Source organism: Coregonus lavaretus (genome assembly GCF_964263955.1).
Source record: "Coregonus lavaretus genome assembly, contig: HAP1_SCAFFOLD_428, whole genome shotgun sequence".
Classification (NCBI taxonomy): Eukaryota; Metazoa; Chordata; class Actinopteri; order Salmoniformes; family Salmonidae; genus Coregonus; species Coregonus lavaretus.
The window spans coordinates 210,378-236,987 of NW_028156883.1; the positions used below are offsets into that span (position 1 = coordinate 210,378).

General features: G+C 46.5%; 1 protein-coding gene across 1 annotated transcript in view; it reads left to right on the forward strand.

The window, feature by feature from the left end:
• LOC311119606 (homer protein homolog 2-like) overlaps positions 1-24,014 on the forward strand; it is a gene marked incomplete at its 3' end in the record, with an annotated part of 69,887 nt that extends 45,873 nt beyond the window's left edge. Inside the window, exons 3-5 of the mRNA XM_084194284.1 lie at positions 12,282-12,413; positions 15,807-15,899; positions 23,871-24,014. Coding sequence (XP_084050410.1) covers positions 12,282-12,413; positions 15,807-15,899; positions 23,871-24,014 — 369 coding nt within the window. The remainder of the gene's footprint in view (positions 1-12,281; positions 12,414-15,806; positions 15,900-23,870) is intronic.
• Positions 24,015-26,610: the final 2,596 nt, after the last annotated feature.

Sequence of the window (26,610 nt, forward strand, 5' to 3'; positions counted from 1 at the left end):
GTAAGCTAATACCTGTCTGTGTATCAGGTGTAGCCTAGGTATGTAAGCTAATACCTGTCTGTGTATCAGGTGTAGCCTAGGTATGTAAGCTAATACCTGTCTGTGTATCAGGTGTAGCCTAGGTATGTAAGCTAATACCTGTCTGTGTATCAGGTGTAGCCTAGGTATGTAAGCTAATACCCGTCTGTGTATCAGGTGTAGCCTAGGTATGTAGCTAATACCCGTCTGTATCAGGTGTTTTTGTGTAGAGCCCATAGAGGCCTTCTGAACAGTAGGACTAGATCATAGAGAGACATCCCATAAACCCTAGCTGAGCTCCCAATTTTAATTCAGCAGAAACCATTTCTGGGCGTACTTTCAAAACACTATTTTTAGTCCACTAATTATCTTTGTGTACACCTGCATTACTAGCTGTTTGGGGTTTTAGGCTGGGTTTCTGTACAGCACTTCGAGATATTAGCTGATGTAAGAAGGGCTATATAAAATAAAATTGATTGATTGATTGTGGTAGAGTTTTTCTTTCATCTTTTTGCTCCAAATGTATTTGGTTCGATGAGATTGTTGTATTAACCTCAGAAAGCAGTCATGTTTTTTCATTTCCTTCTCCGACCATCTGGGGCCAGAATTAGATGATCCCTCAGGCTCTCATGTGGCTCACAGAGTTATCTGAGTTGGCACTTCAAGGCTTCTACAGTCTGTTTACCAGTTCCCCAGTCCCTCTCTACCTCCTGGGAAACACACACAGTATCTCCCAGCCCCTTGAACGTCCCTTAGTCTGCATGCGCTCTCTCTCTGGTCCTGGAAGTCTGCCTGTTCTATGGAAACCCCCTGACTGACTGCTCCTGTCCTGGCACAGAGGAGAGAGTGACTGACAGAGAGGACCGCTGGGGGTCAGACTGCTCCTGTCCTGGCACAGAGGAGAGAGCGACTGACAGAGAGGACCGCTGGTGGTCAGACTGCTCCTGTCCTGGCACAGAGGAGAGAGCGACTGACAGAGAGGACCGCTGGGGGTCAGACTGCTCCTGTCCTGTCCCAGAGGAGAGAGCGACTGACAGAGAGGACTGCTGGGGGTCAGACTGCTCCTGTCCTGGCACAGAGGAGAGAGCGACTGACAGAGAGGACTGCTGGGGGTCAGACTGCTCCTGTCCTGGCACAGAGGAGAGAGCGACTGACAGAGAGGACTGCTGGGGGTCAGACTGCTCCTGTCCTGGCACAGAGGAGAGAGCGACTGACAGAGAGGACCGCTGGGGGTCAGACTGCTCCTGTCCTGGCACAGAGGAGAGAGCGACTGACAGAGAGGACTGCTGGGGGTCAGACTGCTCCTGTCCTGGCACAGAGGAGAGAGCGACTGACAGAGAGGACTGCTGGGGGTCAGACTGCTCCTGTCCTGGCACAGAGGAGAGAGCGACTGACAGAGAGGACTGCTGGGGGTCAGACTGCTCCTGTCCTGGCACAGAGGAGAGAGCGACTGACAGAGAGGACCGCTGGGGGTCAGACTGCTCCTGTCCTGGCACAGAGGAGAGAGCGACTGACAGAGAGGACCGCTGGGGGTCAGACTGCTCCTGTCCTGGCACAGAGGAGAGAGCGACTGACAGAGAGGACTGCTGGGGGTCAGACTGCTTCTGTCCTGGCACAGAGGAGAGAGCGACTGACAGAGAGGACCGCTGGGGGTCAGACTGCTCCTGTCCTGGCACAGAGGAGAGAGCGACTCACAGAGAGGACTGCTGGGGGTCAGACTGCTCCTGTCCTGGCACAGAGGAGAGAGCGACTGACAGAGAGGACCGCTGGGGGTCAGACTGCTCCTGTCCTGGCACAGAGGAGAGAGCGACTGACAGAGTGGACCGCTGGGGGTCAGACTGCTCCTGTCCTGGCACAGAGGAGAGAGCGACTGACAGAGAGGACTGCTGGGGGTCAGACTGCTCCTGTCCTGGCACAGAGGAGAGAGCGACTGACAGAGAGGACCGCTGGTGGTCAGACATGATTTAGTACTGTAGCTAGCTATTCACTGACTCCAAACTGGCATGTCATTGGTCATCCCTGGTGGATAGTGCTATTTGTGTGTTAGGACATGATTTCTCTCTGTCTTGACATGACTACTGCTCTTAAGCAGGGGGTATGTCTATATTCTGGGGGGGGGTATGTCTGTATCTTTGGGGGGGGGTTGGTGGTCTGTATCCTGGTGGGTTGTGTCTATCCTGGGGGGGGGTATGTCTGTATCCCGGGGGGGGGGGGGGGGGGGGGGTTGGTGGTCTGTATCCCAGGGGGGTTCTGTATTCTGGTGGGGGAGTGTCTGTATTCTTTGCTGGTTTTAGTCCCAATAATAAACTAATTGAAACCAGCAGATGCTGAGCTGTGTAACCTGGTACGGTATGAAGGAAAGAAGAGATTCCCAGGAATATTAGGTCAGCAGTGTCTCATATCCTCTCTTCAACCTCCGCTCCCCCTCTCTTCAACCTCCACTCCCCCTCTCTTCAACCTCCGTTCCTCTCTCTTCAACCTCCGCCCCCCTCTCTTCAACCTCCGCCCCCCTCTCTTCAACCTCCGCCCCCCTCTCTTCAACCTCCGCCCCCCTCTCTACAACCTCCGCTCCCCCTCTCTTCAACCTCCGCTCCCCCTCTCTTCAACCTCCGCTCCCCCTCTCTTCAACCTCCACTCCCCCTCTCTTCAACCTCCGTTCCTCTCTCTTCAACCTCCGCCCCCCTCTCTTCAACCTCCGCCCCCCTCTCTTCAACCTCCGCCCCCCTCTCTTCAACCTCCGCCCCCCTCTCTACAACCTCCGCTCCCCCTCTCTTCAACCTCCGCTCCCCCTCTCTTCAACCTCCGCCCCCTCTCTTCAACCTCCGCTCCCCCTCTCTTCAACCTCCGCCCCCCTCTCTTCAACCTCCGCCCCCCTCTCTTCAACCTCCGCCCCCTCTCTTCAACCTCCGCTCCCCCTCTCTACAACCTCCGCTCCCCCTCTCTTCAACCTCCGCTCCCCTCTCTTCAACCTCCGCCCCTCTCTCTTCAACCTCCGCCCCCCTCTCTTCAACCTCCGCCCCCCTCTCTTCAACCTCCGCTCCCCTCTCTTCAACCTCCGCTCCCCTCTCTTCAACCTCCGCTCCCCTCTCTTCAACCTCCGCTCCCCCTCTCTTCAACCCCCGCCCCCCTCTCTTCAACCCCCGCCCCCCTCTCTTCAACTCCCGCTCCTCTCTCTTCAACCCCCGCTCCTCTCTCTTCAACCTCCGCTCCTCTCCTCTCACCCTCCTTTTTCCTCCCCATTCCTCCTCCCTCCATTCCTCCTCCTTCCATTGGTTGTGTGTTTGTGAAACACTGACTCTGCAGATTCTGCGTGGTCAGCAGACACTGTCACAACCAATACAACTCATACCTACCCAGCCCAGCCCAGCCCAGTGTAGTCCTACCCAGCCCAGCCCAGCCCAGCCCAGCTCAGCTCAGCTCAGTGTAATCCTACCCAGCCCAGCCCAGCCCAGCTCAGTGTAATCCTACCCAGCCCAGCCCAGCCCAGCCCAGCTCAGTGTAGTCCTACCCAGCCCAGCCCAGCCCAGCTCAGTGTAATCCTACCCAGCCCAGCCCAGTGTAGTCCTACCCAGCCCAGCCCAGCCCAGCTCAGTCCTACCCAGCCCAGCCCAGCTCAGTCCTACCCAGCCCAGCCCAGCCCAGCCCAGCTCAGCTCAGTGTAATCCTACCCAGCCCAGCCCAGCTCAGTGTAGTCCTACCCCAGCCCAGTGTAGTCCTGCCCAGCCCAGCCCAGTGTAGTCCTGCCCAGCCCAGCCCAGTGTAGTCCAGCCCAGCCCAGTGTAGTCCTGCCCAGCCCAGCCCAGTGTAGTCCTGCCCAGCCCAGCCCAGTGTAGTCCTACCCAGCCCAGACCAGTGTAGTCCTACCCAGCCCAGCCCAGTGTAGTCCTACCCAGCCCAGCCCAGTGTAGTCCTGCCCAGCCCAGCCCAGCCCAGCCCAGTGTAGTCCTACCCAGCCCAGCCCAGTGTAGTCCTACCCAGCCCAGCCCAGTGTAGTCCTGCCCAGCCCAGCCCAGTGTAGTCCTACCCAGCCCAGCCCAGCCCAGTGTAGTCCTACCCAGCCCAGCCCAGCCCAGTGTAGTCCTACAAGGGGTGCATCTTCATTCCCTTTTCTCCTCCTCCTCCTCTCATCTCTTCATCCCTTCATATGGAGAGGATGAACAGGGCCTGAGTCATCACCATGCTAATGGGTTGGCAACCTGACACACGCCTCAAACACCCACTCTCTCTCACCCCCTCTCTCTCTCTGTCTCTCTCTCTCTCTCTCTCTGTCTCTGTCTCTCTGTCTCTCTCTCTCTGTCTCTCTCTGTCTCTGTGGGTGATTTTAGATTTGGGAAGAAGTTAATACTGTATCCCTCTGAGTTAGTTTCTCATTTCAACTGTGTGGGGAGGCTAAGCTAGGAGGGTGTTGACGATGACATTCAGATCACTGGCGGTGTCATCAGCCTCCTTAGACCTGCTTCATTTAACATGCTGCTCCTGCGTCCCAAATGCCACCCTAGTCCCTCTACAGTGCACTACTTTAGAGCCGTGTCAGATGTACATTAGTGCACTCTGTAGGGAATAGGATGCCCATTTGGGACATAGCTTCTAACTGACACACACTGTCAAAACAAGCGACGACCTCCAGGTACAGCTACTGAGATCAATAAGCTGTTTAGAGATCTCAGTGGAATGCTGAGAGTTGTGTGTGTGTGTGTGTATGTTGTGGTGTAAAGTGGATGATATCCCCCTGGCTGATTATCCTACACATCACATGACTGGCAGAGATCACACACAGAGAGTGTGAATTATTGAGACTGATGACTCCAGTTAGTTATGTTAACACATAGGACCACGACATGTCAGGGAGATCTTAGACACATACTGAAGACTGAATCTCCTTTGTTCCCTGTGAACAAACCTGTCTTTTATCAGTGACTTGGGATGAGTCCCACATGGCACCGATTCACTATTCAGTGGAACTACCTCAAAATTAAATCACATTTTATTGGATTGGTCGCGTACACATATTTAGCAGATGTTATCGCAGGTGCAGCATAATGCTTGTGTTTCTAAATCCAACAGTGCAGTAATATCTAACAATACACACAAATCCCCCCAAAAACTAGCAATGTCCAGAATATATATATATATATATATATATATATATAGATATAGACAGAGGTGTGTGTGTGTGTGTGTGTATAGACAGTGTGGACAGTATATGAATAGAAAAGGTGTGTACAGCAGTAGTTATATAGGATGAGCCACAACTAGAATACAGTATGAAGTGTGTAGTGGACCAGGGACCATAGAAGAGATTAAGGGGGCGGAGGATAGAAGGGGGCGGAGGATAGAAGGGGGCGGAGGATAGAAGGGGGCGGAGGATAGAAGGGGCGGAGGATAGAAGGGGCGGAGGATAGAAGGGGGCGGAGGATAGAAGGGGCGGAGGATAGGGAGGGGGCGGAGGATAGAAGGGGCGGAGGATAGAAGGGGGCGGAGGATAGAAGGGGTGTAGCGCCTCCTGTAGCTCAGTTGGTAGAGCATGGCGCTTGCAACGCCAGAATTGTGGGTTCGATTCCCACGGGGGGCCAGTATGAAAAATGTATGCACTCACTAACTGTAATTCGCTCTGGATAAAAGCGTCTGCTAAATGACTAAAATGTAAGATGTGTATAGGAGGATAGAAGGGGTGTATAGGAGGATAGAAGGGGTGTATAGGGGGATAGAAGGGGTGGAGGATAGAAGGGGTGTATAGGGGGATAGAAGGGGTGTATAGGAGGATAGAAGGGGTGTATAGGGGGATAGAAGGGGTGTATAGGAGGATAGAAGGGGTGTATAGGGGGATAGAAGGGGTGTATAGGAGGATAGATGGGGTGTATAGGAGGATAGAAGGGGTGTATAGGAGGATAGAAGGGGTGTATAGGAGGATAGAAGGGGTGTATAGGGGGATAGAAGGGGTGTATAGGAGGATAGAAGGGGTGTATAGGAGGATAGAAGGGGTGTATAGGAGGATAGAAGGGGTGTATAGGAGGATAGAAGGGGTGTATAGGGGGATAGAAGGGGTGTATAGGGGGATAGAAGGGGTGGAGGATAGAATGGGTGTATAGGAGGATAGAAGGGGTGTATAGGAGGATAGAAGGGGTGTATAGGAGGATAGGAGGGGAGTATAGGAGGATAGAAGGGGTGTATAGGGGGATAGATGGGGTGTATAGGAGGATAGATGGGGTGTATAGGGGGATAGAAGGGGTGGAGGATAGAAGGGGTGTATAGGAGGATAGAAGGGGTGTATAGGGGGATAGAAGGGGTGGAGGATAGAAGGGGTGTATAGGAGGATAGAAGGGGTGTATAGGAGGATAGAAGGGGTGTATAGGGGGATAGAAGGGGTGTATAGGGGGATAGAAGGGGTGTATAGGGGGATAGAAGGGGTGTATAGGAGGATAGAAGGGGTGTATAGGGGGATAGATGGGGTGTATAGGGGGATAGATGGGGTGTATAGGGGGATAGAAGGGGTGGAGGATAGAAGGGGTGTATAGGAGGATAGAAGGGGTGTATAGGGGGATAGAAGGGGTGTATAGGAGGATAGAAGGGGTGTATAGGGGGATAGAAGGGGTGTATAGGAGGATAGAAGGGGTGTATAGGGGGATAGAAGGGGTGTATAGGAGGATAGAAGGGGTGTATAGGAGGATAGAGTGTAGAGGAGGATAGAAGGGGTGTAGAGGAGGATAGAAGGGGTGTAGAGGAGGATAGAAGGGGTGTAGAGGAGGATAGAAGGGGTGTAGAGGAGGATAGAAGGGGTGTATAGGAGGATAGAAGGGGTGTATAGGAGGATAGAAGGGGTGTATAGGAGGATAGATGGGGTGTATAGGAGGATAGAAGGGGTGTATAGGGGGATAGAAGGGGTGTAGAGGAGGATAGAAGGGGTGGAGGATAGAAGGGGTGGAGGATAGAAGGGGTGGAGGATAGAAGGGGTGGAGGATAGGAGGGGTGGAGGATAGAAGGGGTGTATAGGAGGATAGAAGGGGTGTATAGGAGGATAGAAGGGGTGTATAGGGGGATAGAAGGGGTGTATAAGAGGATAGAAAGGGTGGAGGATAGGAGGGGTGTATAGGAGGATAGAAGGGGTGTATAGGAGGATAGAAGGGGTGTATAGGGGGATAGAAGGGGTGGAGGATAGAAGGGGTGGAGGATAGATGGGGTGGAGGATAGGAGGGTTGTGTGCATGCATAGAAAACATACAACATGCGAATTTCAAATTCTTTGACATCTCAGAGAATAGTCTTCCTCGACCCCTAGCAACAGTCACCTCTAGATAACCTTGACAACGACCTGAGCAGCGTTTCTAAAGCGTGTCAGAAGGTTGTTGTCTAACTCCCCCTGTCTCTTCTAGTTCTCTTGTCTGAGGTAGTGTTTTACAGAGCCTTTTATTGTAAATACAACGCTCTGGGGGGTTGGATCTGTCATTCTTGTCTTATTTGGACAGTGTTCTGGGCTCTCAGTGAGGTGTGAGGTCTCTCTGTGAGGTCTGAAAATATAAGTGTTAGACAGCTTCTCGGCAGAGAGGGTGAGAGAGAGAGATGGGCTGGTGAGGGAAATATAAAAAAGGGAAGATGTGGGACAGGCAAAGAGAGACAGGAGGATGAGGGAGCGAGATGGGTGGATGAGGAAGAGATGGAGGGAGAGAGGGAGATATGGAGGGGAAAGAGGGAGACGGGTGATAATGAAGAGGAGGAGGAAGAAGGAGGAGAGGAAGAAGGAGATGGAAGGAGAGGAAGAAGGAGAGAAGAGGAGGAGGAAGAAGGAGCGGAGGAAGGAGAGGAAGGAGAGGAGGAGAGGAGGAAGGAGAGGAGGAAGGAGAGGAGGAGAGAGGAGGAGAGAGGAGGAGAGAGGAGGAGAGAGGAGAGGAAGAAGGAGAGGAAGAGAGTGGTTGTCAATTATTCCTAGTCCTAATTCTGGAAGCAGAGCCATGTTGCTATGAGACAAGGGGTGCATGGTAATTAACATGTCTTGTGTTGTCTCTTAATTATTAGGATCATTTCCCTGTGCTACTCAGCAAGAGAGAGTGGGACAGAGAATGTTTTTTTTTTGTTTGTAAGTGTTTGTGGATGGGTGTTCTCGCTTGTGTTGAGTCTGTGTAATATGATTCCAATTCAAATGGAGGTTACCAGAGGTGGGAGCAAGTCACTATTATTCCAGTGACAAGGTCGGAGTCTCCAGTCACAAGGTCGGAGTCTGAAGACACAAGGTCGGATTCTGAAGACACAAGGTCGGAGTCTCCAGTCACAAGGTCGGAGTCTCCAGTCACAAGGTCGGAGTCTCCAGTCACAAGGTCGGAGTCTCCAGTCACAAGGTCGGAGTCTCCAGTCACAAGGTCGGAGTCTCCAGTCACAAGGTCGGAGTCTCCAGTCACAAGGTCGGAGTCTCCAGTCACAAGGTCGGAGTCTCCAGTCACAAGGTCGGAGTCTCCAGTCACAAGGTCGGAGTCTCCAGTCACAAGGTCGGAGTCTCCAGTCACAAGGTCGGAGTCTCAAGTTGAGTCCCAAGTAGAAAGGTTTGAGTCTCGAGTCAAGTCCAAGTCATACGTTTTTTTCAAGTAAAATAAAAAATAAACTATACATGCAATAGCTTGTTCAACTACAAATCTTTGTCCATTTATTGAGGCTACCAGACAGCCCTTTTCATTATTAACACATTTTGATTATGTAATAATTAATTTTAACAACAAATTCCAAATTCAAGCTTCATATACATTTCAAGCAATTTCATACTGAAAGACCAGTAGGCCTATGCTAGTAGTTGTTGCTTGATGCTCCATTGCTGGTGAGCTTGCAAGGTAAACAGTTAATATTGTTGATCACCAAACAGTTTTTGGAGCTGCATATGATCATGCCAGTCCGCTCTCCCTACAGTTGACAGTTACAGTTGTCCTTAAGCCATTTTGCCACAACTTTGGAAGTATGCTTGGGGTCATTGTCCATTTGCGACCAAGCTTTAACTTCCTGACTGATGTCTTGAGATGTTGCTTCAATTTATCCACATAATTTTCCTTCCTCATGATGCCATCTATTTTGTGAAGTGCACCAGTCCATCTTGCAGCAAAGCACCCCCACAGCATGATGCTGCCACCCCCGTGCTTCACGGTTGGGATGGTGTTCTTCGGCTTGCAAGCATCCCATTTTTCCTCCAAACATAACAATGGTCATTATGGCCAAACAGTTCTATTTTTGTTTCATCAGACCAGAGGAAATTTCTCCAAAAAGTACGATCTTTGTCCCCATGTGCAGTTGCAAACCGTAGTCAGGCTTTTTTATGGCGGTTTTGGAGCAGTGGCTTCTTCCTTGCTGAGCGGCCTTTCAGGTTATGTCGATATAGGACTCGTTTTACTGTGGATATAGATACTTTTGTACCTGTTTCCTCCAGCATCTTCACAAGGTCCTTTGCTGTTGTTCTGGGATTGATTTGCACTTTTCGCACCAAAGTACGTTCATCTCTAGGAGACAGAACGCGTCTCCTTCCTGAGCGGTATGATGGCTGCGTGGTCCCATGGTGTTTATACTTGCGTACTATTGTTTGTACAGATGAACGTTGTACCTTCAGGCGTTTGGAAATTGCTCCCAAGGATGAACCAGACTTGTGGAGGTCTACAATTCTTTTTCTGAGGTCTTGGCTGATTTATTTTGATTTTCCCATGATGTCAAGCAAAGAGGCACTGAGTTTGAAGGTAGGCCTTGAAATACATCCACAGGTACACCTCCAATTGACTCAAATGATGTCAATTAGCCTATCAGAAGCTTCTAAAGCCATGACATCATTTTCTGGAGTTTTCCAAGCTGTTTAAAGGCACAGTCAACTTAGGGTATGTAAACTTCTGACCCACTGGAATTGTGATACAGTGAATTATAAGTGAAATAATCTGTCTGTAAACAATTGTTGGAAAAATTACTTGTCATGCACAAAGTAGATGTCCTAACCGACTTGCCAAAACTATAGTTTGTTAACAAGAAATTTGTGGAGTGGTTGAAAAACGAGTTTTAATGACTCCAACCTAAGTGTGTGTAAACTTCTGACTTCAACTGTATGTAGGAACACCTTCAAGACTGTTGGAAAAGCATTCCAGGTGAAGCTGGTTGAGAGAATGCCAAGAGTGTGCAACGCTGTCATCAAGGCAAAGGGTGGCTACTTGAAGAATCTCAAATCTCAAATATATTTTGATTTGTTGAACACTTTTTTTTGGTTACTACATGATTCCATATGTGTTATTTCATAGTTTGAGGTCTTCACTATTATTCTACAATGTAATTTTTTTTGAAAAACCCTTGAATTAGTAGGTGTGTCCAAACTTTTGAGTGATAGTGTGTATATATAAAATACAAATAGTATGTGTAGCCAATTAAAATATGTATGAAAAATTCCCATTCAGTTTCATACTCGTGACTCTATTAATAAATGTAATGTTATCATGCTACGGTAACAGGCCTGTTAAACAGCTACTAGTATAACAGCTGAACTACACTGTAACAGAGAGGGGATCGTGTCCCAAATGACACCCTATTCACTATATAATTCTATAGGGCTCTGGTCAAAAGTAGTGCACTATATAGGGAATAAGGTGCCATTTGGGTAATGACCTTGGAGTCGTAATGACCATTATAGCGGTCAGTGGGCTGTATGGATACGTGCATACTGGACATAGTTGGAGGCGGTGTGTGTGTGTGTGTGTGTGTGTGTGTGTGTGTGTGTGTGTGTGAGAGCGTGCGGCAGAGATTCTGAAGGCAAGGAAACCAATCTAATTGTCCTGATATTACTCTGCTCCTTTTGAGATTGCATAAAGCCTCAACCTCTTTTCTCTTGTCGTTATGGAAATGAGGCTTCTTTCTTTCTCCGTGGAGACGGGAAGGAGACTATTAGCGGAAGTGGGGTTTATTTTTTATTTTTTTTGCCAACAAGCAATTGAGTTATTTCACTTTGCTTTGGTTTCTGATGCTGCATAGGGCTCGATCTTTGGCCAGAGTTCTATTGTATAAGCTAAATGGTTGGCTTCACTTCTAAATCTTGTACAAGAAGATTATTTTAGATGTACTGAGAACAAAATAAGTTGTGGCTTAAAGAAATCTATATTTTTGATTTCTCAATGGGAGCACTTCTGCTAATGTTTTCTATAGATTTTGGAGACCACAGAGTTTGATACACACAGAACCATGCTGTCCTGCGCGGTGGGATAAGGCGTGTCTTGGCCAGCCCAGTCCTACCCAGCACCGATAGTAATTATACAGTGCCTTGAAAAAGGATTTGCCCCCTTTCTAATTTTCTCTACTTTTGCATATTTTTTTATACTGAACGTTATCAGATCTTCAACCAAAACCTAATATTAGGTAAAGGGAACCTGAGTGAACAAATAACACAAGAATAACATACTTATTTCATTTATTTCATAAACAAAGTTATGCAACACCCAATGCCCCTGTGTGAAAAAGTAATTGCCCCCTTACACTCAATAACTGGTTGTGCCACCTTTAGCTGCAATGACTCCAACCAAATGCTTCCTACAGTTGTTGATCAGTCGCTGTGGAGGATTTTCTGGCCCGCTCTTGCATTGAGAACCGCTGTAACTCAGCGACATTTGTGGGTTTTCAAGCATGAACTGCTCCATTCAAGTCCTGCCACAACATCTCAATTGGGATTTGGTCTGGACTTTGACTAGGCCATTCCAAAACTTCCAATTTGTTGCTTTTTAGCCTTTTTCATGTAGACTTGATTGTGTGTTTTGGATCATTGTCTTGCTGCATGACCCAGCTGTGCTTCAGCTCAGACGGATGGCCTGACATTCTCCTGTAGAATTATCTGATTCAGAGCAGAATTCACGGTTCCTTCTATTAAGGCAAGTCGTCCAGATCCTGAGGCAGCAAAGCATCCCCAAACCATCACACCACCACCATGCTTGACCGTTGGTATGAGGTTCTTACTGTGGTATGCAGTGTTTGGTTTTCGCCAGGCATTATGGGAACCATGTCGTCCAAAAAGTTATACTTTTAAAACATCTGTCCATTGAACATTCTTCCAAGAGTCTTGATGATCATTCAGGTGCTTCCAGGTGCTTTTTTGGCAAACTTGAGTCAACGTTTTGGACGACATGGGTCCCATTATGCCTGCCGAAAACCTAAGGACTTCTGGGGCGTATTCTGTTGCAAAACGTTTCATAAGCAGAATGAAATAGGGAGGGACCTACCTGAATTTATCCAATAGAAAAATCTCCTACTAACGTGTCATTTCCTGTCTCCCTCCAGGTGATCATTAACAGCACCATCACCCCCAACATGACCTTCACCAAGACCTCCCAGAAGTTTGGCCAATGGGCTGACAGCAGAGCCAACACAGTGTTCGGACTGGGGTTCGCCTCCGAGCAGCAACTGGCCAAGGTACTGTTCCATCACTACTGGTAACATAAAGCTGTTCCATCACTACTGGTAACATAAAGCTGTTCCATCACTACTGGTAACATAAAGCTGTTCCATCACTACTGGTAACATAAAGCTGTTCCATCACTACTGGTAACATAAAGCTGTTACATCACTACTGGTAACATAAAGCTGTTCCATCACTACTGGTAACATAAAGCTGTTCCATCACTATTGGTAACATAAAGCTGTTCCATCACTACTGGTAACATAAAGCTGTTCCATCACTACTGGTAACATAAAGCTGTTCCATCACTACTGGTAACATAAAGCTGTTCCATCACTACTGGTAACATAAAGCTGTTCCATCACTACTGGTAACATAAAGCTGTTCCATCACTACTGGTAACATAAAGCTGTTCCATCACTACTGGTAACATAAAGTTGTTCCATCACTACTGGTAACATAAAGCTGTTCCATCACTACCGGTAACATAAAGCTGTTCCATCACTACTGGTAACATAAAGCTGTTCCATCACTACCGGTAACATAAAGCTGTTCCATCACTACTGGTAACATAAAGCTGTTCCATCACTACTGGTAACATAAAGCTGTTCCATCACTACTGGTAACATAAAGCTGTTCCATCACTACTGGTAACATAAAGCTGTTCCATCACTACCGGTAACATAAAGCTGTTCCATCACTACCGGTAACATAAAGCTGTTCCATCACTACTGGTAACATAAAGCTGTTCCATCACTACTGGTAACATAAAGCTGTTCCATCACTACCGGTAACATAAAGCTGTTCCATCACTACTGGTAACATAAAGCTGTTCCATCACTACTGGTAACATAAAGCTGTTACATCACTACTGGTAACATAAAGCTGTTCCATCACTACTGGTAACATAAAGCTGTTCCATCACTACTGGTAACATAAAGCTGTTCCATCACTACTGGTAACATAAAGCTGTTCCATCACTACCGGTAACATAAAGCTGTTCCATCACTACCGGTAACATAAAGCTGTTCCATCACTACTGGTAACATAAAGCTGTTCCATCACTACTGGTAACATAAAGCTGTTCCATCACTACTGGTAACATAAAGCTGTTCCATCACTACTGGTAACATAAAGCTGTTCCATCACTACTGGTAACATAAAGCTGTTCCATCACTACTGGTAACATAAAGCTGTTCCATCACTACCGGTAACATAAAGCTGTTCCATCACTACTGGTAACATAAAGCTGTTCCATCACTACTGGTAACATAAAGCTGTTCCATCACTACCGGTAACATAAAGCTGTTCCATCACTACCGGTAACATAAAGCTGTTCCATCACTACCGGTAACATAAAGCTGTTCCATCACTACCGGTAACATAAAGCTGTTCCATCACTACCGGTAACATAAAGCTGTTCCATCACTACCGGTAACATAAAGCTGTTCCATCACTACCGGTAACATAAAGCTGTTCCATCACTACTGGTAACATAAAGCTGTTCCATCACTACCGGTAACATAAAGCTGTTCCATCACTACCGGTAACATAAAGCTGTTCCATCACTACTGGTAACATAAAGCTGTTCCATCACTACCGGTAACATAAAGCTGTTCCATCACTACCGGTAACATAAAGCTGTTCCATCACTACTGGTAACATAAAGCTGTTCCATCACTACTGGTAACATAAAGCTGTTCCATCACTACTGGTAACATAAAGCTGTTCCATCACTACCGGTAACATAAAGCTGTTCCATCACTACCGGTAACATAAAGCTGTTCCATCACTACTGGTAACATAAAGCTGTTCCATCACTACTGGTAACATAAAGCTGTTCCATCACTACCGGTAACATAAAGCTGTTCCATCACTACCGGTAACATAAAGCTGTTCCATCACTACTGGTAACATAAAGCTGTTCCATCACTACTGGTAACATAAAGCTGTTCCATCACTACTGGTAACATAAAGCTGTTCCATCACTACCGGTAACATAAAGCTGTTCCATTACTACTGGTAACATAAAGCTGTTCCATCACTACTGGTAACATAAAGCTGTTCCATCACTACCGGTAACATAAAGCTGTTCCATCACTACCGGTAACATAAAGCTGTTCCATCACTACCGGTAACATAAAGCTGTTCCATCACTACTGGTAACATAAAGCTGTTCCATCACTACTGGTAACATAAAGCTGTTCCATCATTACAGCTGTGTTTGTATTGTGCCTGTCTGTGTGTTTGTTTGGTCCAGTATCTGTTGTTGTTGTTGTTGGGGAACCCCCTATGAGATCTCATGAGATTTTATCCTGCACATATTTTACAATGAATCAATAGTATATAGTTTAGTTTGTCTCTCTGTCCCTGTGCTCATCATGTCAGAGTAACTCACCTCATCCCAAATGGCACCCTGTTCCCTACATAGTGAACTACTATTGACCAGAGCTCTATTCCTTATATAGTGAACTACTATTGACCAGAGCCCTATTCCCTATATAGTGAACTACTATTAACCAGAGCTCTATTCCTTATATAGTGAACTACTATTGACCAGAGCCCTATTCCTTATATAGTGAACTACTATTGACCAGAGCCCTATTCCTTATATAGTGAACTACTATTGACCAGAGCTCTATTCCTTATATAGTGAACTACTATTGACCAGAGCTCTATTCCTTATATAGTGAACTACTATTGACCAGAGCCCTATTCCTTATATAGTGAACTACTATTGACCAGAGCTCTATTCCTTATATAGTGAACTACTATTGACCAGAGCTCTATTCCTTATATAGTGAACTACTATTGACCAGAGCTCTATTCCTTATATAGTGAACTACTATTGACCAGAGCTCTATTCCTTATATAGTGAACTACTATTGACCAGAGCTCTATTCCTTATATAGTGAACTACTATTGACCAGAGCTCTATTCCTTATATAGTGAACTACTATTGACCAGAGCTCTATTCCTTATATAGTGAACTACTATTGACCAGAGCCCTATTCCTTATATAGTGAACTACTATTGACCAGAGCTCTATTCCTTATATAGTGAACTACTATTGACCAGAGCTCTATTCCTTATATAGTGAACTACTATTGACCAGAGCCCTATTCCTTATATAGTGAACTACTATTGACCAGAGCTCTATTCCTTATATAGTGAACTACTATTGACCAGAGCTCTATTCCTTATATAGTGAACTACTATTGACCAGAGCCCTATTCCTTATATAGTGAACTACTATTGACCAGAGCCCATTTGGGACGTGTTCATATCATCATTAACTGTCAGACACACACATCGCTTGTCTCCAGTGATATGTTTTGAAAATTTTATTTATTTATTTTGATTGATCAATCTTTTTCCTTTGTTTTATTTTTCTCATCTTGTTTCAGTTTGCTGAGAAGTTCCAGGAGGTGAAGGAAGCAGCGAAGCTAGCCAGGGACAAGTCACAGGAGAAGATGGAGACATCGAGCAACAATTCCCAGGTAACACACACGCTGTCACGCCCTGACTCAGAGGACGCTTGGATGTTGAGTCAGGGTGTGTATTTTCCTTGCTGTGTTTTGTTCTATGTTGTGAATCTAGTATGTCTAGATCTATGTTGGCCGGTGTGGTTCCCAATCAGAGGCAGCTGTCGCTTGTTGTCTCTGATTGGGGACCATACTTAGGCAGCCTATTGGCACTAGTGGGTTGTGGGATCTTGTTCCGTGTGAGGTTTGTTGTGTGTACCTTAGGACGTCACGTATCGTTAGTTAATTGTTTTGTCGTTGTGTTTATTTGTTTAATTAAACATGAATGCATATCACGCTGCGCCTTGGTCCTTCTCGTTCGTCAACGTTCGTGACACGCACACACAGACACATGGTCACAGGCACGCAAAAACACGCACGCACACACTCACACCCATAATAACATGTGAAGAAGCGGGGAATTACACACACGCGGTCAGTAACACGCATGCACAAACACACACACACACACACACACACACACACACAAGCATGTGAACAGATACATACAGTCATGGCCAAAATTGTTGGCACCCCTGAAATTTTTCCAGAAAATGAAGTATTTCTCACAGAAAAGTATTGAAATTACACATGTTTTGCTATGCACATGTTTATTTCCTTTGTGTGTATTGGAATAACACAAAAAAAAACAGGAAAAAAGCAAATTTGACATAATTTCACACAAAACTAAAAAAATGGGCCGGACAAAGTTATTGGCACCCTTTCAAAATTGTGGATAAATAAGTTTGTTCCAAGCATGTGATGCTCCTTTAAACTCACCTGGGGCAAGTAACAGGTGTGGGCAATCTAAAAATCACACCTGAAAGCAGATAAAAAGGAGAGAAGTTGACTCAGTCTTTGCATTGTGTTTCTGTGTGTGCCACACTAAGCATGGAGAACAGAAAGAGGAAAAGAGAACTGTCTGAGGACTTGAGAACCAAAATTGTGGAAAAATATCAACAATCTCAAGGTTACAAGTCCATCTCCAGAGATCTAGATGTTCCTTTGTCCACAGTGCGCAACATGATCAAGAAGTTTGCAACCCATGGCACTGTAGCTAATCTCCCTGGACGTGGACGGAAGAGAAAAATTGATGAAAGGTTGCAACGCAGGATAGTCCGGATGGTGGATAAGCAGCCCCAAACAAGTTCCAAAGAAATTCAAGCTGTCCTGCAGGCTCAGGGTGCATCAGTGTCAGCGCGAACTATACGTCGAAATTTGAATGAAATGAAACGCTATGGCAGGAGACCCAGGAGGACCCCACTGCTGACACAGAGACATAAAAAAGCAAGACTACAGTTTGCCAAAATGTACATGAGTAAGCCAAATTCCTTCTGGGAGAACGTCTTATGGACAGATGAGACCAAGATAGAGCTTTTTGGTAAAGCACATCGTTCTACTGTTTACCGAAAATGTAATGAAGCCTTCAAAGAAAAGAACACAGTACCTACAGTCAAATATGGTGGAGGTTCAAAGATGTTTTGGGGTTGTTTTGCTGCCTCTGGCACTGGGTGCCTTGACTGTGTGCAAGGCATCATGAAATCTGAGGATTACCAAAGGATTTTGGGTCGCAATGTAGGGCCCAGTGTCAGAAAGCTGGGTTTGCGTCCGAGATCATGGGTCTTCCAGCAGGACAATGACCCCAAACATACTTCAAAAAGCACCCAGAAATGGATGGCAACAAAGCGCTGGAGAGTTCTGAAGTGGCCAGCAATGAGTCCAGATCTTAATCCCATTGAACACCTGTGGAGAGATCTTAAAATTGCTGTTGGGAAAAGGCACCCATCCAATATGAGAGACCTGGAGCAGTTTGCAAAAGAAGAGTGGTCCAAAATTCCGGGTGAGAGGTGTAAGAAGCTTATTGATGGTTATAGGAAGCGACTGATTTCAGTTATTTTTTCCAAAGGGTGTGCAACTAAATATTAAGTTAAGGGTGCCAATCATTTTGTCCGGCCCATTTTTTGAGTTTTGTGTGAAATTATGTCAAATTTGCTTTTTTCCTGTTTGTTTTGTGTTATTCCAATACACACAAAGGAAATAAACATGTGCATAGCAAAACATGTGTAATTTCAATACTTTTCTGTGAGAAATACTTCATTTTCTGGAAAAATTTCAGGGGTGCCAACAATTTTGGCCATGACTGTATACACACAGTACAGAGTCAGTAAAGTGATACTTGGGGCGGGGGGGGGGGGGGGGGGGGTCAAAGGTTACAGGAAGTCACTTATCAACTGCCAGCCGCCGAACAGACACATAATCTACCCTGGGAGGGAGGGAGGGAGGGAGGGAGGGAAGGAAGGAGATATGAGGCTGTAATGTGACGGGTCAGAGCTGTAAAAAGTCTGCTGGATGTTTCATTATCTCATTGACAACCTGAGGACAGTATTCTGACTGTCAGTTCTATTCTACCATGTCATCTCCTTAGTATTCTGACTGTCAGTTCTATTCTGACATGTCATCTCCTTAGTATTCTGACTGTCAGTTCTATTCTGACATGTCATCTCCTTAGTATTCTGACTGTCAGTTCTATTCTACCATGTCATCTCCTTAGTATTCTGACTGTCAGTTCTATTCTGACATGTCATCTCCTTAGTATTCTGACTGTCAGTTCTATTCTACCATGTCATCTCCTTAGTATTCTGACTGTCAGTTCTATTCTGACATGTCATCTCCTTAGTATTCTGACTGTCAGTTCTATTCTACCATGTCATCTCCTTAGTATTCGGACTGTCAGAGACGCATACAAAGCTCTCCCTCGCCCTCCATTTGGCAAATCTGACCATAATTATATCCTCCTGATTCCTGCTTACAAGCAAAAACTAAAGCAGGAAGCACCAGTGACTGTCAATAGAAAAGTGGTCAGATGAAGCAGATGCTAAGCTACAGGACTGTTTATCCAGCACAGACTGGAACATGTTCCGGGATTCTTCAGATAGCATTGAGGAGTACACCACATCAGTCACTGGCTTCATCAATAAGTGCATCGATGACGACGTCCCCACAGTGACTGTACGTAAATACCTCAACCAGAAGCCATGGATTACAGGCAACATCCGCACTGAGCTAAAGGGTAGAGCTGCCGCTTTCAAGGAGCGGGACTCTAACCCGGAAGCTTATAAGAAATCCCGCTATGCCCTCTGACGAACCATCAAACAGGCAAAGCGTCAATACAGGACTAAGATTGAATCGTACTACACTGGCTCTGACGCTCGTTGGATGTGGCAGGGCTTGCAAACTATTACAGACTACAAAGGGAAGCACAGCCGCGAGCTGCCCAGTGACACGAGCCTACCAGATGAGCTAAATTACTTCTATGCTCGCTTCGAGGCAAGTAACACTGAAACATGCATGAGAGCATCAGCTGTTCCGGACAACTGTGTGATCACGCTCTCCGTAGTCAATGTGAGTAAGACCTTTAAACAGGTCAACATTCACAAGGCCGCAGGGCCAGACGGATTACCAGGACGTGTACTCCAAGCATGCGCTGACCAACTGGAAAGTGTCTTCACTGATATTTTAAACCGTTCTCCCTGTCTAAGTCTGTAATACCAACATGTTTCAAGCAGACCACCATAGTCCCTGTGCCCAATAACACTAAGGTAACCTGTCTAAATGACTACTGACCCGTAGCACTCACGTCTGTATCCATGAAGTGCTTTGAAAGGCTGGTCATGGCTCACATCAACACCATTATCCCAGAAACCCTAGACCCACTCCAATTTGCATACCGCCCCAACAGATGATGTTCTGAAAGAGCTGCAAAATCTGGACCCCTACAAATCATCTGGGCTAGACAATCTGGACCCTTTCTTTCTAAAACTAGCCGCCGAAATTGTCGCAACCCCTATTACTAGCCTGTTCAACCTCTCTTTCGTAACGTCTGAGATCCCCAGAGATTGGAAAGCTGCCGCGGTCATCCCCCTCTTCAAAGGGGGTGACACTCTAGATCCAAACTGTTACAGACCCATATCCATCCTGCCCTGCCTTTCAAAAGTTTTTGAAAGCCAAGTCAACAAACAGATCACCGACCATTTCGAATCCCACCGTACCTTCTCCGCTATGCAATCCGGTTTCCGAGCTGGTCATGGGTGCACTTCAGCCACGCTCAAGGTCCTAAACGATATTATAACCGCGATCGATAATAGACAGTACTGTGCAGCCGTTTTCATTGACCTGGCCAAGGCTTTCGACTCTGTCAACCACCGCATTCTTATTGGCAGACTAAATAGCCTTGGTTTCTCAAATGACTGCCTCGCCTGGTTCACCAACTACTTCTCAGATAGAGTTCAATGTGTCAAATCGGAGGGCCTGTTGTCTGGACCTATGGCAGTCTCTATGGGGGTGCCACAGGGTTCAATTCTTGGGCCGACTCTTTTCTCTGTGTATATCAATGACGTCGCTCTTGCTGCTGGTGACTCTCAGATCCACCTCTATGCAGACGACACCATTTTGTATACATCTGGCCCTTCATTGGACACTGTGTTAACAAACCTCCAAACGAGCTTCAATGCCATACAACACTCCTTCAGTAGCCTCCAACTGCTCTTAAACACTAGTAAAACTAAATGCATGCTCTTCAACCGAACGCTGCTTGCACCCGCCCACCCGACTAGAATCACTACTCTCGACGGGTCTGACCTAGAGTATGTGGACAACTACAAATATCTAGGTGTCTGGTTAGACTGTAAACTATCCTTCCAGACTCACATTAAGAATCTCCAATCCAAAGTTAAATCTAGAATCGGTTTCCTATTTCGCAAACAAAGCCTCCTTCACTCATGCTGCCAAACATGCCCTCGTAAAACTGACTATCCTACCGATCCTTGACTTCGGCGATGTCATTTACAAAATAGCCTCCAACACTCTACTCAGCAAATTGGATGTAGTCTATCACAGTGCCATCCGTTTTGTCTCCAAAGCCCCATATACTACCCACCACTGTGACCTGTACGCTCTTGTTGGCTGGTCCTCACTACATATTCGTCGCCAAACCCACTGGCTCCAGGCCATCTATAAATCACTGCTAGGCAAATCCCCGCCTTATCTTAGCTCATTGGTCACCATAGCAACACCCACCCGTAGTCTGCGCTCCAGCAGGTATATCTCACTGGTCATCCCCAAAGCCAACACCTCCTTTGGCCGCCATTCCTTCCAGTTCTCTGCTGCCAATGACTGGAACAAATTGCAAAAATCTCTGAAGCTGGAGACACTTATCTCCCTCACTAACTTTAAGCATCAGTTGTCAGAGCACCTTACCGATCACTGCACCTGTACACAGCCCATCTGAAATTAGCCCGCCCAACTACCTCATCCCTATATTGTTATTTAGTTTGCTAATTTGTACCCCAGTATCTCTATTTGCACATCATCTCTTGCACATCTATCATTCCAGTGTTAATACTAATTGTAATTATTTTGCACTATAGCCTATTTATTGCCTTACCTCCATAACTTGCTACATTTGCACACACTGTATATATATTTATTTCTGTTGTATTTTTGACTTTTTGTTTTACCCCATATGTAACTCTGTGTTGTTGTTTTTATCGCACTGCTTTGCTTTATCTTGGCCAGGTCGCAGTTGTAAATGAGAACTTGTTCTCAACTGGTTTACCTGGTTAAATAAAGGTGAAATAAAATAATAAAGATCCACAGATGATGCAATCTATTGCGCTCCACACTGCCCTTTCACACCTGGACAAAAGGAACACCTATGTGAGAATGCTATTCATTGACTAAAGCTCAGCGTTCAACACCATAGTGCCAACAAAGCTCATCACTAAGCTAAGGATCCTGGGACTAAACACCTACCTCTGCAACTGGATCCTGGAATTCCTAACAGGCCGCCCCCAGGTGGTAAGGGTAGGTAACAACATATCCACCACGCTGATCCTCAACACGGGGGCCCCTCAGGGGTGCGTGTTCAGTCCCCTCCTGTACTCCCTGTTCACTCATGACTGCATGGCCAGGCACGACTCCAACACCATCATTAAGTTTGCCGATGACACAACAGTGGTAGGCCTGATCACCGACAACGACGAGACAACCTATAGGGAGGAGGTCAGAGACCTGGCCGTGTGGTGCCAGGACAACAACCACTCCCTCAACGTGATCAAGACAAAGGAGATGATTGTGGACTACAGGAAAAAGAAGAGGACCTCCATTCTCATCGACGGGGCTGTAGTGGAGCAGGTTGAGAGCTTCAAGTTCCTTAGTGTCCACATCACCAACAAACTAACATGGTCCAAGCACACCAAGACAGTCGTGAAGAGGGCACGACAACGCCTATTCCACTTAAGGAGACTGAAAAGATTTGGCATGGGTCCTCAGATCCTCAAAAGGTTCTACAGCTGCATCATCGAGAACATCCTGACTGGTTGCATCACTGCTTGGTATGGCAACTGCTCGGTTCTCCGACCGCAAGGCACTACAGAGGGTAGTGCGTACGGCCCAGTACATCACTGGGGCCAAGCTTCCTGCTATCCAGGACCTCTATACCAGGCGGTGTCAGAGGAAGGCCCTATAAATTGTCAAAGACTCCAGCAACCCTAGTCATAGACTGTTCTCTCTGCTACCGCACGGCAAGCGGTACCGGAGTGCCAAGTCTAGGTCCAAGAGGCTTCTAAACAGATTCTACCCCCAAGCCATAAGACTCCTGAACATCTAATCAAATGGCTACCCAGACTATTTGCATTGCCCATGAATCCCATTCAGAGGAAACTGGACTCTATTACTCTATTTTACATTGATTGGATAAAGTTGAATAGGCTTTTAATATGCATAGATAATTATTTAGTATGTGTTCTACTGGGCTGTGATGATAATATCTTCATCATATCCACATTCATTACCAGTAGCTGGTTGTTATTGGATTCATAAGATCTCTTGGACAGATCTACGTAAACATAACTGGTACCTTTAGAATCTGTCAGGAAGGAAAGGGATGTGTGGGCTAATGAGCAGCAGTAGTTCCGGTGTTAGGGTTTTTCATCACTGGTTATTTTGACAAATCCCGATTTCGCAGGTGTTAGCATCTTTCAAATTTCGTAAGGGGGGGGGGGGGACATTCGGCCCATAACTTGTTGAGAGAGGGTGGATCTCCTCGTTCTAGCATCTCTTAATCCCATCTCTTAACAGCTGTGGACCCAGAAATTTAATCGAGCAGCCGACCAATTTACGTGAGACTTTAGTTCTGGGTTAACCGAGATTACTGTATTCATGAATATATTGCTGGTTTACCTGATCAAACCCTTGCAACACATGGCAGAGAGAGGAGAGGATGGGTGTGTCCTAAATAGCACCCCGTTCCCTATCTAGCAGACTACCTTCTACCAGGGCCCAACCCAACTGAACACTTACAGGAGATTCTGGAGCGGTGCCTGAGACCGACAGTGTTTTCCACCATCAACACCCTATTAAGACACTTTATGTTGGTTTTTTCCCTTTTTTTTATTTTGGCAGTTACCTGTGTGTGTCCCAAATTGGCACCCTATTCCCTATTGGCCCTGGTCAAAAGCAGTGGACAATATAGGGAATAGGGTGCCATTTGGGATGCAGATGATGGTTTGAGAGGTGTTTTTTCTAGCCTCTCACCCAGCCAGCCTTAGCCTGCCAGGTCTGCTAGTACTGTCTAACTGTTACTATGCACGTATCCCAAATAGCATCTGATTCCCTATGGACCCTGGTCAATAGTAGTGCACTATAAAGGGAATAGGGTGCTATTTGGGATGTAACCTATAACTAAATGGTCTGCCAGAGCTGCTCAGTACTAGCTAGCTGTTACTATCGGAGTGTTGCTATAACGACATGGTCTGCCAGACCTGCTCAGGACTATCTGACTGTTGCCATAATTACAGATGGCAGGAGTCAGACTCCGCTCTATGAAGCAGAATCATCCTCTGGCATATGTCATGATGTATTCCCCCTGTGCCCCTCCCCCTCCTCCAGGAGTCGGGTGGTGAGACCCCCTCGTCCACCCAGGCATCCAGCATCAACGGGACGGACGATGAGAAGATCTCCCACGGAGGACCGGAGACCGCAGCGCTGATGAGCGAGAATGACAAACTCAAGACCACTGTGGAACAGAGGTAAGGAAGGAGAGATGGAGATAGGAAGGGAGAGAGAGAGAGGTAGAGAGGAAGGGAGAGAGAGAGGTAGGGAGGGAGGGAGGGAGAGATGGAGGGAGGGGTAGGGGGAGAGATGGAGGGAGGGGTAGGGGGAGAGATGGAGGGAGAGATGGAGGTAGGTAAGGAGGGAGGGGTAGGGGGAGAGATGGAGGGAGAGATGGAGGGAGAGATAGAGGTAGGTAAGGAGGAAGGGGTAGAGGGAGGGAGAGAGAGAGGGAGAGATGGAGGGAGGGGTAGGGGGAGAGATGGAGGGAGAGATGGAGGGGTAGGGGGAGAGAGAGAGGGAGAGATGGAGGGAGGGGTAGGGGGAGAGATGGAGGGAGAGATTGAGGTAGGTAAGGAGGGAGGGGTAGAGGTACACTACCGTTCAAAGGTTTGGGGTCACTTAGAAATGTCCTTGTTTTCGAAAGAAAAGCAATTATTTTGTCCATTAAAATAACATCAAATTGATCAAAAATACAGTGTAGACATTGTTAATGTTGTAAATGGCTATTGTAGCTGGAAATGGCTGATCTTTTTATGGAATATCTACAGTTGAAGTCTGAAGTTTACATACACCTTAGCCAAATACATTTAAACTCAGTTTTTCACAATTCCTGACATTTAATCCTAGTAAAAATTCCCTGTCTTAGGTCAGTTAGGATCACCACCTTATTTTAAGAATGTGAAATGTCAGAATAATAGTAGAGAGAATGATTTATTTCAGCTTTTATTTATTTCATCACATTCCCAGTGGGTCAGAAGTTTACATACATTCAATTAGTATTTGGTAGCATTGCCTTTAAATTGTTTAACTTGGGTCAAACATTTCGGGTAGCCTTCCACAAGCTTCGCACAATAAGTTGGGTGAATTCTGGCCCATTCCTCCTGACAGAGCTTGTGTAACTGAGTCAGGTTTGTAGGCCTCCTTGCTCGCACACGCTTTTTCAGTTCTGCCCACAAATGTTCTATAGGATTGAGGTCAGGGCTTTGTGATGGCCACTCCAATACCTTGACATTGTTGTCCTTAAGCCATGTTGCCACAACTTTGGAAGTGTGCTTGGGGTCATTGTCCATTTGGAAGACCCATTTGCGACCAAGCTTTAACTTCCTGACTGATGTCTTGAGATGTTGCTTCAATATATCCACATAATTTTCCTTCCTCATGATGCCATCTATTTTGTGAAGTGCACCAGTCCCTCCTGTAGCAAAGCACCCCCACAGCATGATGCTGCCACCCCCGTGCTTCACGGTTGGGATGGTGTTCTTCGGCTTGCAAGCTACCCCCTTTTTCCTCCAAACATAACCATGGTCATTATGGCCAAACAGTTGTATTTTTGTTTCATCAGACCAGAGGACATTTCTCCAAAAAGTACGATCTTTGTCCCCATGTGCAGTTGCAAACCGTAGTCTGGCTTTTTTATGGCGGTTTTGGAGCAGTGGCTTCTTCCTTGCTGAGCGGCCTTTCAGGTTATGTCGATATAGGACTTGTTTTACTGTGGATATACAGTGAGGGGAAAAAAGTATTTGATCCCCTGCTGATTTTGTACGTTTGCCCACTGACAAAGAAATGATCAGTCTATAATTTTAATGGTAGGTTTATTTCAACAGTGAGAGACAGAATAACAACAAAAAAATCCAGAAAAACGCATGTCAAAAATGTTATCAATTGATTTGAGTTGTAATGAGGGAAATAAGTATTTGACCCCTCTGCAAAACATGACTTAGTACTTGGTGGCAAAACCCTTGTTGGCAATCACAGTGGTCAAACGTTTCTTGTAGTTGGCCACCAGGTTTGCACACATCTCAGGAGGGATTTTGTCCCATTCCTCTTTGCAGATCTTCTCCCAGTCATTAAGATTTCGAGGCTGACGTTTGGCAACTCAAACCTTCAGCTCCCTCCACAGATTTTCTGTGAGATTAGGGTCTGGAGACTGGTTAGGCCACTCCAGGACCTTAATGTGCTTCTTCTTGAGCCACTCCTTTGTTGCCTTGGCCGTGTGTTTTGGGTCATTGTCATGCTTGAATACCCATCCACAACCCATTTTCAATGCCCTGGCTGAGGGAAGGAGGTTCTCACCCAAGATTTGACAGTACATGGCCCTGTCCATCGTCCCTTTGATGCGGTGAAGTTGTCCTGTCCCCTTAGCAGAAAAACACCCCCAAAGCATAATGTTTTCACATCCATGTTTGACGGTGGGGATGGTGTTCTTGGGGTCATAGGCAGCATTCCTCCTCCTCCAAACACGGTGAGTTGACTTGATGCCAAAGAGCTCCATTTTGGTCTCATCTGACCACAACACTTTCACTCAGTTCTCCTCTGAATCATTCAGATGTTCATTGGCAAACTTCAGACAGGCATGTATATGTGCTTTCTTGAGCAGGGGGAACTTGCAGGCGCTGCAGGATTTCAGTCCTTCACTGCATAGTGTGTTGCCAATTGTTTTCTTGGTGACTATGGTCCCAGCTGCCTTGAGATCATTGACAAGATCATCCCGTGTAGTTCTGGGCTGATTCCTCACCGTTCTCATGATCATTGCAACTCCACGAGGTGAGATCTTGCAATGCGTTTTTCTTGATTT